At 51.5% G+C, this 12818-nt stretch overlaps 5 protein-coding genes across 5 annotated transcripts; 2 read left to right on the top strand and 3 right to left on the bottom strand.

Moving 5' to 3' along the window:
• Positions 1-1381: 1381 nt before the first annotated feature.
• A1O9_09194 (uncharacterized protein) lies at positions 1382-2923 on the top strand (the record flags this gene model as incomplete). Its single annotated transcript, XM_013401888.1, has 1 exon — positions 1382-2923. One exon carries the CDS (start codon positions 1382-1384, stop codon positions 2921-2923), a length of 1542 nt encoding a protein of 513 aa, XP_013257342.1.
• A 442-nt stretch (positions 2924-3365) lies between these two features.
• Positions 3366-6690, bottom strand: A1O9_09193 (uncharacterized protein; the record flags this gene model as incomplete). Its single annotated transcript, XM_013401887.1, has 2 exons — positions 3366-6618; positions 6650-6690. 2 exons carry the CDS (start codon positions 6688-6690, stop codon positions 3366-3368), a joined length of 3294 nt encoding a protein of 1097 aa, XP_013257341.1.
• A 1022-nt stretch (positions 6691-7712) lies between these two features.
• On the top strand, positions 7713-8039 carry A1O9_09192 (uncharacterized protein; the record flags this gene model as incomplete). The annotated part of the gene is made up of 1 exon (XM_013401886.1): positions 7713-8039. The coding sequence occupies one exon, from the start codon at positions 7713-7715 to the stop codon at positions 8037-8039; it is 327 nt and encodes a 108-aa protein (XP_013257340.1).
• Positions 8040-8158: 119 nt separating this feature from the next.
• A1O9_09191 (uncharacterized protein) lies at positions 8159-9232 on the bottom strand (the record flags this gene model as incomplete). The annotated part of the gene is made up of 1 exon (XM_013401885.1): positions 8159-9232. One exon carries the CDS (start codon positions 9230-9232, stop codon positions 8159-8161), a length of 1074 nt encoding a protein of 357 aa, XP_013257339.1.
• Positions 9233-9821: 589 nt separating this feature from the next.
• Positions 9822-12237, bottom strand: A1O9_09190 (NADH dehydrogenase (ubiquinone) Fe-S protein 1; the record flags this gene model as incomplete). The annotated part of the gene is made up of 2 exons (XM_013401884.1): positions 9822-11973; positions 12032-12237. 2 exons carry the CDS (start codon positions 12235-12237, stop codon positions 9822-9824), a joined length of 2358 nt encoding a protein of 785 aa, XP_013257338.1.
• Positions 12238-12818: the final 581 nt, after the last annotated feature.

Below are 12818 nucleotides of genomic sequence, written 5' to 3'. Positions count from 1 at the left end.
TTGGAGATTTCGGTCTTGCGAGATACCTGGATGGAAGATTGGAATGTTGCTGAGGAATTGAGGGTCGAAGTGGTATGAAGAAAGGAAAGATCGACTTGGGACAGAGATGGACCAGGTATTTATACTCCTGGCGAAGCGGTTGTCCAGGTGCTCTGCGTGTTGTTTCTTTCCATGTCATGATCTTAGTTGAGGGTCCTGTGGGACTGTGAGTCGCTGTTGTCTCATATATAACTGTAATGATGCGGCCGGATGAGTGGCTTTCAGCACTGAGTGCCGGTTGGCGATATGAGGGTCTTGAAAGGGGAGACTCATATTTCCTGTCTCATGTTTCCTGGGTCAATTGCTGTGCTCCATGATATGTGATGCTGAGAGTGGAAGACTTTCTTGGTCTATCACTCTCGAACCCTGGGATATGTAATGCCACATGAAAATGTAGCAGTCAGCGACGCATGGGAGAGAACGCTATGGGAACCTGTGGAACGGAGGCCTTTTTTGGTTGTCGTCGTAGCATTCGAACAATGCCACAGTGCTATGCCAGGGGCCTTGACTAAGAAGCCTTGATAGGTTGCCCTTGGATCATCTGGGAAGCATTCTCAAGAGTGAAGTCGTCACTGCGAGGCCTCTGATTTACCGCCAGACCCTGAGCGCGCTGGAATGCCAGGCATGAGGTAACGGTTGACCGAACGATGAATGGCAAGCAGTCAAGCCTTTCGACTGCACAATCTGCTTCATCAAGGCCAACAGCCCTTCTCCTGAACGAGATATCATTCAATTCCGAGGCGACTTACTGGCTCAGGTTGGCAACTCCTGAATCACGCCGAGTTTTTGCTTCTTGCAGGCTTGTTAGTTGCTTGACAAGCTCCTGGCCTCAGAGGCTCCCTGCCTTGCTAGGTAGATTATCTGTCCTCTTTCCGGAGCTGCAATGTCAGCAATGGTAGGCTACCGTCAGATATCAATAACATGTCTCGCTGGTACGTTTGGAAGTTCGGTGTATGAAGAGGGGATAAGTGGCTCAGTTGTGGCGTAAGCCTGCGCGTATTGGCGTATATACTTTAAACCACGTCGCGCATCTCCTTTCGAAGTTTGGAGTAGAGCTTTTCGTTCGCTGTTGAACGCCTGCTGATCGCTCGTCACTCGACGAATAGTACGGTTGTTTCCAACAGAGAATGGACTAGTGTTATCAATTGCAACCGCAATAGAACATTTCGACGAGGCTGACAGAACCGGTACATATACATAATTTTCTACCTCAAGAGGTACTTCCGGTAAGCCACTAACTTCCCACACAATTTCCCTCTCTCTTCCTTGGACCACCGGTGTCAAGAACAAAGTTCAACACGGAAATTGCAATCCTTCGAGCACGACTTCATCGGGGTTCATCATGGGAGACATTGGCAATCAGATTATCTCAACCGGTCAATCTGATCTGCCATCTCTCAACCCGACCAAATCATACTGGCAAACATCCCATCCAAGTCCCATCGCGGAGCACCGTTCATCATCCTCGTTACCTTCGAAGGCGACGGTGTTGATCGTCGGCACCGGAATTACTGGTGTATTTGCCGCGCATGAGATCCTCTCCCGACGACCCGACATTGACGTACTCGTCTTAGAAGCACGAAACCTCTGCTCAGGGGCAACTAGCAGAAATGGGGGTCATCTAGTTCCAATCATACATGAACAGCGCCCTGGGATCATTGCCTGGGAACTGCGCAATTGGCATCATGTCGAGGGGTTGATCAAGGCAGCCGGTATTCCCTGTGATTTCAGAGAACTCAACAGCTGCATAGGATTTTGGAACAGGACGTACTTCGAAGAAGCAAAGGCTGCCCTGAAGGAAGCCACAGCCCTGGCTCCCGAGCAGACCACCAAAGAGGCCCGCATTGTTGAGGACGCCTCGGAGCTTGAGAAGCTGAACCTCGTAGGTGCTGTTGGCGCCATCGTTCAGACTACCGCTGCAAGTCTGAGCCCTTACAAGCTTGTGACATGGCTTTGGCGTGACCTCCTGGACAAGCATGAAGCCACGAAGAGACTGAACCTCCAGACTACAACCCCCGTCACATCACTCTCTCGCAACGCGCACGGTCCTGGCTATCTCATAACCACCGACCGAGGCCTCATCTCCGCTCGCCACGTTATTCTAGCTACTAATGGCTACACCTCCCACCTCGTCCCAGAGTTCAGCAGTCTCATCATTCCACGACAGGCACAGATGTCCGCCCAGAGACCACCGATGGCTTCCCCTTTCTCCAAGAAGTTGATCCCCAAAAGTTACGGCTTTGTCGGAATCCTCGGTATGGATCGAGAAATGTCCGACTACTTAGTTCAGCAGCCCATCAGAGAGAAGCACACAGGGGGGGGAGCGCTTACGTATGGCGGAGGTGGGGGGGAATTCATGTATGGTGGAGGGAGACAGGCAGCGAAAGGAAATGGCGATCACGTCAGTGACGACAGCTTCGTCGATCCAGATGTGGAACAATACCTGCGTCGCTTACCTGACCGATTGAATCTTATACCCACTTCTCCTGGCAACGGCGCGGCCACCACCACCACCACCACCACCACAACCACCACCAGCGCTGCGCCATACCAGCTCGAGCTCCTTGCTTCCTGGACAGGGATAATAGGCTCCTCTAGAGATGGATTTCCGTGGGTTGGCGGTGTGCCGGAGTACCCAGGTCTGTTCCTTGCGGCAGGGTACAGCGGCCACGGCATGCCGAATGCACCGCTCAGCGGACGCCATGTCGCGAGACTGGCGCTCGAGAGCCTGCAAGGTGGTGACTGGGCGGCCGTTCAGAGAACAGAGGTCGACCTGACGGAAAGGGGCGATTCCGCCAGCCAGAGTGACCACTTCGCGGTGCCGATCGAGTACGTGATCACGCAAGAGAGGATAAAGAACGCTGCGCGCTCGGCAATGAGCTAATTGGCCATGGCATGGTCTGGCTGGATTCTATCTATACAGGAAAAGAAAGCGTAGAAAGAACAGTCAGGAGACGCTCGTCGCCGAGGATTGATTTATACATCGCTCTCACTTGACGAGCGCGAGACGAAGAGGTCGGCGGACACTGCGACATCTAAACGGAGAGGTACACGCATACACGCTAGTTAGCACACGCATTCAAACTCAAACTAATTCCAGAGAGGAAGATATCACAAGTTCATTCTGACATACGGTAGTTCATTGTTTGAGGAACCTGCAGAGAAGTTTGGGGAAAGGTCTGAGATTTCAAAGTAAGCAGCAATTGGCCCTTTTCGAATCATCTATGCCAGTCGTTAAGTAGATGACTTGTCTCTGATTTATTTTTTATTTTTGGGTGAATAGGTAGAGAGCATATTTCTTGCAGTGACTGTCTCAATTCCACTATCTATCCCCCAGAGCGCTCGCCGCCTCTAGCATGATGGACCAAGCGATTAGCTTCCTCCAGCTCCTCTTCATTACGCTGGTTCTGCAACTCCCTCTCCTCATCTTCGCGGCCGAGGATATCGTCGTCGTCATCGTCGTCGTCGTCGTCGTCGTCACTACTGCCACCTATCGCCGCGATGCCCAACTCCGAGCTGGGGCCGTCGGCCCCGTCGACTTCTGGGCGTCTACGCTTCTCGAAGTCCTGGGAGTGCGCGGAGGCGATGAATGTGCCGACGCGTGCAAGGGCACGGAGCCCGGGCGTTCGCGGGGCGGGGGTTTGGGCGTCTCGTGTTTTGCGTTGGCGGAGAGATGACGTTGTCGTCTCTGCGCGTTCGATGTCGGCGCCTGTGGTGAGGTGAAGCTCGGGTCTAGTCTGGGGGTGGTCTTCAGTGAGGGTCTCTGACGTCTCTGTAGATTGGCCTTCTTCTTGTCGTCGGCGCGCTGACTTCTGTAGAAGTTCGGGCGAGGCTGTAATTTCGTAGGGCAGAGTGATATCTCTCGAAGCCCGGAATTTATCCACGTTATTGCAGTGCTCGTTCTCTACACGGAAGAGGCTCCACATTCCTCGCCTCAGAACCTCTGCCAGACTGACGAAGAAAGACATCAAAGCAGAGTGTTGAAGGTCAGAAGTAAAGATAACATACAAGATCCACTGCTGTCTCAACACCACATCCGCCACCATGGCAAAGTAATAGATCCAGATAGTTTTGTAAGCAAGGTGGTCACGGAGAAATGGGTGCTTGGCCCAAGGGTTCCCGAGGGAGAAATCCATGGCGACGTCCCAGAAAGAACAGTAGACCCCGTTAATGGCCGCAAAAGAGATAAAGACTGCTTTGTTCTGGTTCGTCTTGTCGATACGGTAGATAGACAGTGTCATGTAATAGAGGATATTGCAGCAGTACTTTGCGAAGTTGGCCAGATGGGGGAACCAATTCCGAGAGTCGTAATATCGGCGGAGACACTGCAAGGCACGCCAGACAGCAGGCAATGCGGCGAAGAAGCCCAACAAGCGTGAGTGATTGGAATTGCATTGACCCGGATTGGTCCAGTCGTTGATGTACAAGCAGAAGAAGAGCTCGATCTGACCCATGGCGTATGTCTGTGAACAATACATGTCGCCAAGGTAGAAGTCCCGGAACTCGACTGGGTACAAGCCTGCCAGGAGAAGGCGCCAATTCGAATACCCCCACCATCGTCTAGCTTGGTAGTAGATGTATCGGAAAGGAAATGCCATGATGACCAAAGTCAAGGCAATCAAAACGACTGGCCAATAGAGATAGAACCAACCTTGGCCGCTCTGACGAAAATTAAGGTACAAGAAGATTCCGTTTAAGAACAAGAAAAAGCACGGTAGTTCCGCTAATTGTCGCCAATCAAGAACGTGGCGTGTATCGTACTCGAAAATAAAGACATAATTGATATGTGCTCTTGACCAAATCCTACAGTCAAGGACAAATATTAAGAACAAGAGTAAGGCAAGAAAGTAGCCACCGTACAGCTGCAAAAGATAGCTGGTTTGGACCGACAGTGTCGGGTCGGAACTGTATAGTAGATTTGCGGCATCGACAAGGCCTGCTATGCCAAAGCATGCCCCGGCTGCAACGTACAAGCCATTACGAAAGGTGGTGGAAGACAGATCGCCAGGGCCCAACTTGGATCGCAATTTCCTGACAGCGATCTTGTGATTGCCGCGCTCGAAATATCTTGAGTAGAGATCTTCAACAGCAGTGAGATGATGGTCTACCACGTCGCTCTGCACAAAGTAAGCGGTGTTGACCTTTTCTGTCATGTAACCCAGTGGAGGTCGAGCTTGTACCGCCTTGTCGTATTTTTTATTGATTTTACGGAATCCCGTGCGGTTCAGAAGAGCGTAGGATTTCAGCAGCTCGAGAGCACGGTAGAACTCTTGCAAAGCTAGCTTCAGTCTCTTTTTGGCGTATATGTACGGGACTTCGTTGCTGTGCTTGTGCCGGACATAATCTTGCCTTGCGTCTTTGATACGTTGCTGAGCATTAGGACCTAGTGGAGAACTTTGACCTATCATAGCCTTGGAGGTTTTACCGATTGTAGTACCACGGGTTAAAGCATCACTTAAGGGTCTCATGAAGTGGCCATTGCCATTTGGTTGGGCATGCTCCTTGAGGGGGGCGTTGGGCAGGGCTATGGCTGGTAGAATCCCATCAAGAATGCCCTCCTCGGGTGGATGTCTCTGCCCCTTAGCTTGCTGTATATCTGCGATCCTGCGATCCCTCATCTCGTGCAATTGATTGCGAAGGACACGGAGACGTTCGGATGCCTCTTCCTCTTTGAGTTTATAAAAGGTCTCGATCTTGTCTAGTTCATCGTCCAAGAACGAGAAGAATTCGGCCTGTCGGGTGTCCAATTCTCGATAAGCACTGAGTTGGACGTCATTCACCTTGGGTGAATCCAGAACATGAGCGGAGAAAAGTCTCCTCAATCGGGAGCGAGGAAATGTATGTGGTGGATATGCAGCAGAGGAGCTTTTACCGACGAGCTTTTTGTTAAACATGCGGCGTGAGAGACTATTTCCTAACTTTGGAGGACGGTTGGATTCGCCAACATGATATGCGTCAGACGAGGGAACAGGGCCAGGAATAGGTTGGGCGCTTTCAGGTAACCGGGGCTCAATAGCAGGGGACGGGTCCGATTCTTTCTGCTTTCGAGTCTCAGCCGGACTCAAGGCAGGATCTGGGAGTTCAAGCGTATCAAAATTGCCAGGTGTTTCGTCCGAGGGCGGGGTTCCGACAATGCTCCCATAGTTCATCTGTCGCCTACTTGCCGCAGGGTCGCTATTGGCATGTTGTAGTGGTTGTCTATCTGGGGAATTTCTGCTACTTGTTTCATTGCTGAAGGGAGCACCAGGTATCATGATTGGTGGGGAACTGGCGAACAGTGTCTGACTTTCTCGTCGATTGGGGCCAGACTTAGGGTAGTCTTCGGGGGCAATTTCTTCTTCCTCTGGGACAGATAGGATGGTTCCAGCGGTGTTTGGGCGAGTTGATCGGGTGAAGTCATAGTGAGTGAAGGGCACGCGCTCGGAGGAGTTTTCGGGCAGGAGTGGTGGTCGGGCAGGCGTTGCTGGGGTGCGATTGACGGTCTTCAGGGCGCGAGAGATGGCTTTGATCCGCTTCTTGCCCGCCTTGTAATTAAGGTATTTTACTCTCCATTCTGGGACAGCATCGTCCTCCAGCTCCCTGAATTACACCGTTAGCTAAGTCGATCAACGGCGCAGCATGGAAGAGGAGAAGGTACTTGGCAAATTTCATCTCCTAGAATGATGGGGTCCAGAGCCGGCTGTGGATGATGGAGGGCTCAGCCATGCTCGACCATGGTGTATAAAACAATTAAGAATAAGAGAACCGTCACAATGAGCAGCGAGCAGTCAGGACAAGTCAGAAAAGAAGGACGATTAGGATCCTGGTCGTTGACTGCGGGCTCGCGTCACTCAATCATGACGGCGGGGAAATTTATTGGAGGAGAAACCATGGAATTGGATCCCAGGAACCCAACATGTGCCTGGGCTGCACGTGCTTGGCTCGAGGCTCCCCAGTTGCCGGAACATCGTTTATCCAACGCTCACTCAGCCCGTGATGGGCTTGTTGATCCTAGGCGGGCTAGCATCGGCTTGATCAGCCGGATTCATCCTTTTCTGGGGTTAGTTACTGATGGCGTGATGGTGGTGGTGGTGGTGGTGGTGGTCGCTGGCGCTGGCTCGGGTAGTTGGATTCGCTACCCTGCCTGATCATCACCAAGATGCGATTATCTACGGTAGATGCGAATCTGGATCTACCAGGAAGACTAGCCACCGATCCAGGACCGATTTTCACCAGATCAGACGCAGAGGCAGGTTAAGACGGACTGCTGCTGTAGGGCTTGGCAGATTCAGTCACGTGACTGCTGTGGTTTCTCCAGCTGGAAGTCTCTGTGCCTCTCATGTCTACCTGGGACAATGTCTGACCGTGATCTCAAATCATCAACACCGTGACTCAGCGACTGGGTGAGTAGGTAAGAACATTGTTATTATTGATGTCGATTCTCAGGCAAGGATTGGCCCAGCTGGAGACAAACCACCACCAGTGGCAGCTCCTTTGAGGCATCCCCACCCAGTCACCAGCTGGCAAGCGGGGGAATTGGTCAAAGGTCAATACAGACGACGAGCCTCAAAAGTATATTATAACAACTAATATCTAGCATCCAGCTATCGCTGTAGCATACTCGTCCGCCGTCTTTCCACCAAAATCGCCCCAGTCCTTCAAAAAGGCATCACATTTCCTAATCATCATATAAAATGGTTTACACCCTGGTCGTCCACATGAGAGCCGCCTCGGGCGATTCAGCCGTGCTCCAAAAACTCAAGAACAAACTGATCGAAGCTTCCCGAACATACAGCAAGGACAAAGAGACGGTCTCATGGTTCGTCATGCAATCGGTGCATGACCCACGCGACTTTACCATCGTCGAGCGCTATGAAAAGGAAAGCAGCCAGAAGTACCACCTCGAAAACCCATACTGGAAAACATTCGACCCTTATGTCATTCCGTTGTTGGAAGGTGGAAAGATGGACTTGAGGAGATACGAGGAACTCGATACCAGCAAGGATGTCGTGGTCGAGTAAACAAATAACTTCGCATTGAACTGTCCACGCAGCTTAACGGGATCAGGGGCCACACTTCTTCGCAAGTTCAAGCTCATACGTATAGAACTGAACAGTTTTGAGGTCTTTCTCTATCCGTGTCACTCATCGTTGATGTACTTATCAAACACATCAGGATGATGCCTCTTCCCCACATCCCTATGACTGCGGACCTTAGTTCTCAACTGTGCCTCTCCCCAAGTATCATACTTGCCCCGTAAAAAGGGACTATCAATCCTCTGCCCCTCCTCTGACTCCCTCGTCTTCCACTTCTCAGCATCGAAGTGCTCCCAGAGAACTTTCAGATCATCCTTTGTCAAATCAGGTCGCACGCCCTGGAAGAACGGCACGCTGTAGCGATCGTAGTTCCCAGGCGGCAGGAGAACTCGATGAGTCGTAGCCTTGCACACCCCGTTTGTGACGACCTCCAAAGCTTGGCCCACGTTCACCACCAGTGCTCCGGGCACCGGGGGCGCATCAAGCCACAGTCCATCCTTGGAAAGGACCTGTAGCCCCTTGATCGACGGGTCGGAAGCCTGCAGCAGTAATGTTATCCACCCGCTGCTGTCCTTATGCGGGCCTACTCCTTGGGAGTGTGCGTTGAGTGTGGCATCCGCTGCCGGTCTATAATGGACAAGTTTGAGGCGGTCCTGTGACCTTGTGAAGGCCGACAGCGTGCCCGCAGGCAGACCGAGGGCCTCAGTCACCACGTCCAGAAACCTCGTAGCTACACCTTGAAGCGCGCTGAGATAAGCTTCCACTACCTTGCGGAGCTGTGGAAGCTCTTCCGAGTCCAACCACTGGTTGGGCCCCTGCAGCCTCATGTGCAGTGGCAGCCCATGCGGCCCACCATTGCTGTCTTCTACTCGTAGTTCATTCGCAAATTCAAACTGTTCCCTTTCGTCCTGGGCTTTGGCGGTCGTCTCCGAGCCGAACTTACTGAAGCCTAGAAAATGGGGAGAATGCACCAACGCAGCAGATTCTTTGACAGCCTCAGGAAGTGCGAATAGTCTTGGAAGCAAGTCAACCAGCTCCTGGATGACAGAAGCTTCGATGCCATGATTGGTCAGGTAGAGAAACCCGACCTCGAGCAGTGCATTGCGGAGTTGATCTAGCAGCAGAGGTCTGGTTGATACATCTTCCGCTTGGCTCAGGTCAATCGTGGGGATAGACATCGTGGTTCATTGACGCTTGTGTGAGCGTGAGTCTGAAAGTGCACCTTTGGCGAATCTTCATATCACAGGCTGATGGTCAAGCGAAACCTCTGGGTACTCCGTACCTTGACTCAAAAAAAGAAAAGAAAAGATCTCGAAGAATCAAATGCTAGGCTGATGGCGCAATATGAGCGGAATGATGTTCGTGGTAGATTCGGCACATCACAGCCGCAACCCCCTCCACAATTAGCTCAGCATGACCTCTCAACCAGCCTGGCTATGGGAATACCACAAGTTACAAGCACTGAAACGTTTTTGGATTTCGAGTCGGAGAGCTTCGTGCCCTGGTCTAAAAGGACTGCAATACTTCGCATTGCAGAACGCGCCGAAGCACAAAAAATAAGCTGCTACCGATGGAAGGAGGTTTTGTTACCGAAGCTTTATCTCTTTTCTTTCATTTGATGAAATATGTACAATCGCCTACCGATCAAGGAGCCTTCAACACTCATGTGTGGTCTCCCTTTTCGCTCTGAACGCCAGTTTGCTTCAATCCCCTATACATGGTGTTTGATGCCGAAGGTCTTCCTTGGCATTCCCGTCGGGTACGATGTTACTCTTCTGCAAAAATACATCTCTTGCGAGACTCTACTTGAATAAACGCAAGACCGATACTGAAGGCCTTTTTAGACCATAGTCCCGCCATACTCAATTTGCGAATCCGGTTCTCCAGGCGCTTGGAAATTTGTTTCGGGGTTGCCCGTTTCCTTTGCGGCTGAACAGCGAGCCATTGTCGGAGAGCTATGTATCTTGTCAGTATTTCGTCTTCGGACTCTAGTGTCATCCAATATGCTACGTACCTTCTAGAGATGACATCTGTCATGTAAAAATTCTTGATCGGTAGCTCAATGGGGGCATTCGTTGCTTTGGCTCCCTTGTTAGTGTCAACAAGCTGTACCTTCGACAGGCTCGTCAATGCACTTGGTTCGACAGTGTCGTACCGCCGGAGCGCTGGCGAAATCTCCTCTAGCCGATCTCTCAGGACTTCCAAGTCATCGTATGGAAGGGGAACACCCAAAAATTCCGAAGTTGCGCGGATGATCTTCCAATCTGTTCTCGCCGCGCCAGGCAAGCTGACGGCGGAACGGGTGAGTTGCACTCGGCCTTCCGTGTTGACATATGTGCCCGATTTTTCGGTGTATGCGGCACCGGGAAGGATCACATCTGCTAATTGCGCTCCCGTCTCGCCGTGGTGACCTTGATAAATCACAAATGCATCCTTGGGAATATCTTTGTCGGAGATCTCGTCCGCTCCAAGTAACCAAACAATCTTAGGTTTCGTGTCAGCGACCTTCTGTGAAGGTGTTGTAAAGCCAACTTCATAAGCTCCGGTTCGAGAAGCAACACGCTGCAAGACGTTATAGCCTTGCCATTCTGGAGTGTTGAAGACAGCTTGGTTCTTGTCAACGAAAGAGCCAACGGATTCGAAAATTGCGGCAGCATCAGGGTGTTCAGCGATAGCAGAGCCAACAATGATCATGGGGCGTTTTGCACCAGCCAGCTTCTTGCCAAACTCCCCAGCGAGCGCTTTCTTCACTGCAGCAGCGTCGGTGCCCAGGTGTTCGTATTTAAATGTTGTTTCAAATGGTTCACCGACGTACGCAATCTCGAGAGGGGAGCGCAGCCACTGCTTCCTGATTCTCGCGTTGAGGACAGCCGCTTCCCAACGCGTGTTGCTGCCAATGATGAACATCGCGTCTGCTTCCTCCACTCCGAAGATCTTGGAGTTGAAGGAATAATTTGCTCGAACATCGACGCCGTGGGCAATTGGTGCACTACCACCTGGCTGATCAAGGGCGAGGTTCTCTGAGTTCAGCCTGTTGGCAAGATCTTTCATAGCTACAAGTGATTCGGTTTCGATGAGATGTCCAGCAATGGCCTTGAATTCGTTCTCTCCAGGTGCAAGTTGTCGGAATACCGTTGCAATCTCTGTGAGGGCTTGCTCCCATGTCGCTGGCTGGAATTGGCCGTCTCGTCGGATTAACGGAGTAGTTAAGCGTTGGGTTTTCAAGCCGTCCATTGCGAAACGTGTCTTATCATCAATCCATTCCTCATTGACATCGTCGTTTAATCTGGGCAATATTCTCTTGACCTCAAGACCTCGCGCATCCACCCTGATATTGGAACCCAGTGCATTCAAAACATCAATTGATTCGAATTTGGTTAGCTCCCAGGGTCGATAACTGAAAGCGCCAGGTTTCAGGAGGAGAGCACCCACGGGGCACAAGTCCGCGACGTTCCCGGATAGTTCGGTATCAAGGTTTCGCTCAAGATATGTACCAATCTCCATATTGTTGCCTCGTCCCGAAGAACCAAGCTCCGGTGCACCGGCAATGTCGTTGGCAAATCGAATACATCTTGTGCAGTGAATACATCTGTTCATTGAAGTCTTGATCAGGGGCCCAATATTCTTGTCTTCGACGGCACGCTTGCCGGTGATTTCGTGGAAGCGGCCTCGGTCGGCACCATATCTCATAGATTGATCTTGTAAGTCACACTGGCCACCCTGGTCGCAAATAGGACAATCGAGAGGGTGGTTCGCTAGTAAAAATTCCATGATTCCTTCTCTTGCTTTATGGGTGAGGGGGGAGTTGGTCTTGACGACCATACCTGGCTGTACGGGCCATGCACAGGAGGCAACGGGTTTCGGTACTCGCTCGACTTCGACAAGGCACATACGACAATTACCGGCAATGAGCAGTTTCCTATGGGTCGCCAGGTTAGCCTCACAACATTTGGATCGCCAGCTCAAAGACCGCGTACTCGTGGTAACAGTATCTGGGAATTGTGACGCCGGCCTTCTCACAAGCCTGAATCAACGCCGACCCGGCCTCTATTGACACCTTTTTACCATCGATAGTGAGCTCGACCTCAGCCGGTCGTCTTGCGGAGGAGCCGAATGATCTGTTCGTTGCAGCAGGAAGCGAGGCCCTTGATCGCGCAGCAGCGCGAAGAAGCTGAGACCGCATCTTGGCAGGATAGGCAGGCCTCAGCTACAGAGTATGAGAGGTGATGAAGTAGAGGAGCGTTGACGACGAGCTCGAAAAGCAATGTCGACGAGGTCGCAGCTTGCTGAAGTCATAAACTATGCTTACCCTCTGATTGGCTTGTGTGGGGGTCTTGGCGTGCCGAAGAAATCTCGGGCGCCCTGGGCTCACGTGTACTGTGAGAAACATCTACAACACATACCCAGGATGCTTTTTCGTGCACATCGTTAACTGGAGGAGAGACTTTCCACATAGTGGTAATTTAGTATACTCAAGCGGAAGTAGCAGACATAAGCTCCATGATGCCCACACCGCTTGAAAATGGAGATGCAACTCCTCGCATAAATCTCACCTGGAGAAAGTGTTCTAGAATTGCACCTCGATCTTTCGGTCTAGTGATCTTTACCAGGCGTTTTACAGAGATGTCGGAAGCACAGGACAGTTCTCAGGGTGTGGAGTGATTTTTGGTCATCCTGATTCTATCACCGCTATACGCTCCATAAAATGTCCTCCCTATGGACATGGGCCCATGGTCCCTCAGCACACCTACTTTTGGTATCGTG

The sequence above is a fragment of the Exophiala aquamarina genome (assembly GCF_000709125.1).
Source record: "Exophiala aquamarina CBS 119918 chromosome Unknown aczIA-supercont1.9, whole genome shotgun sequence".
In the NCBI taxonomy this organism is placed as follows: domain Eukaryota; kingdom Fungi; phylum Ascomycota; class Eurotiomycetes; order Chaetothyriales; family Herpotrichiellaceae; genus Exophiala; species Exophiala aquamarina.
This window is presented reverse-complemented; position numbering and strand designations above follow the sequence as displayed.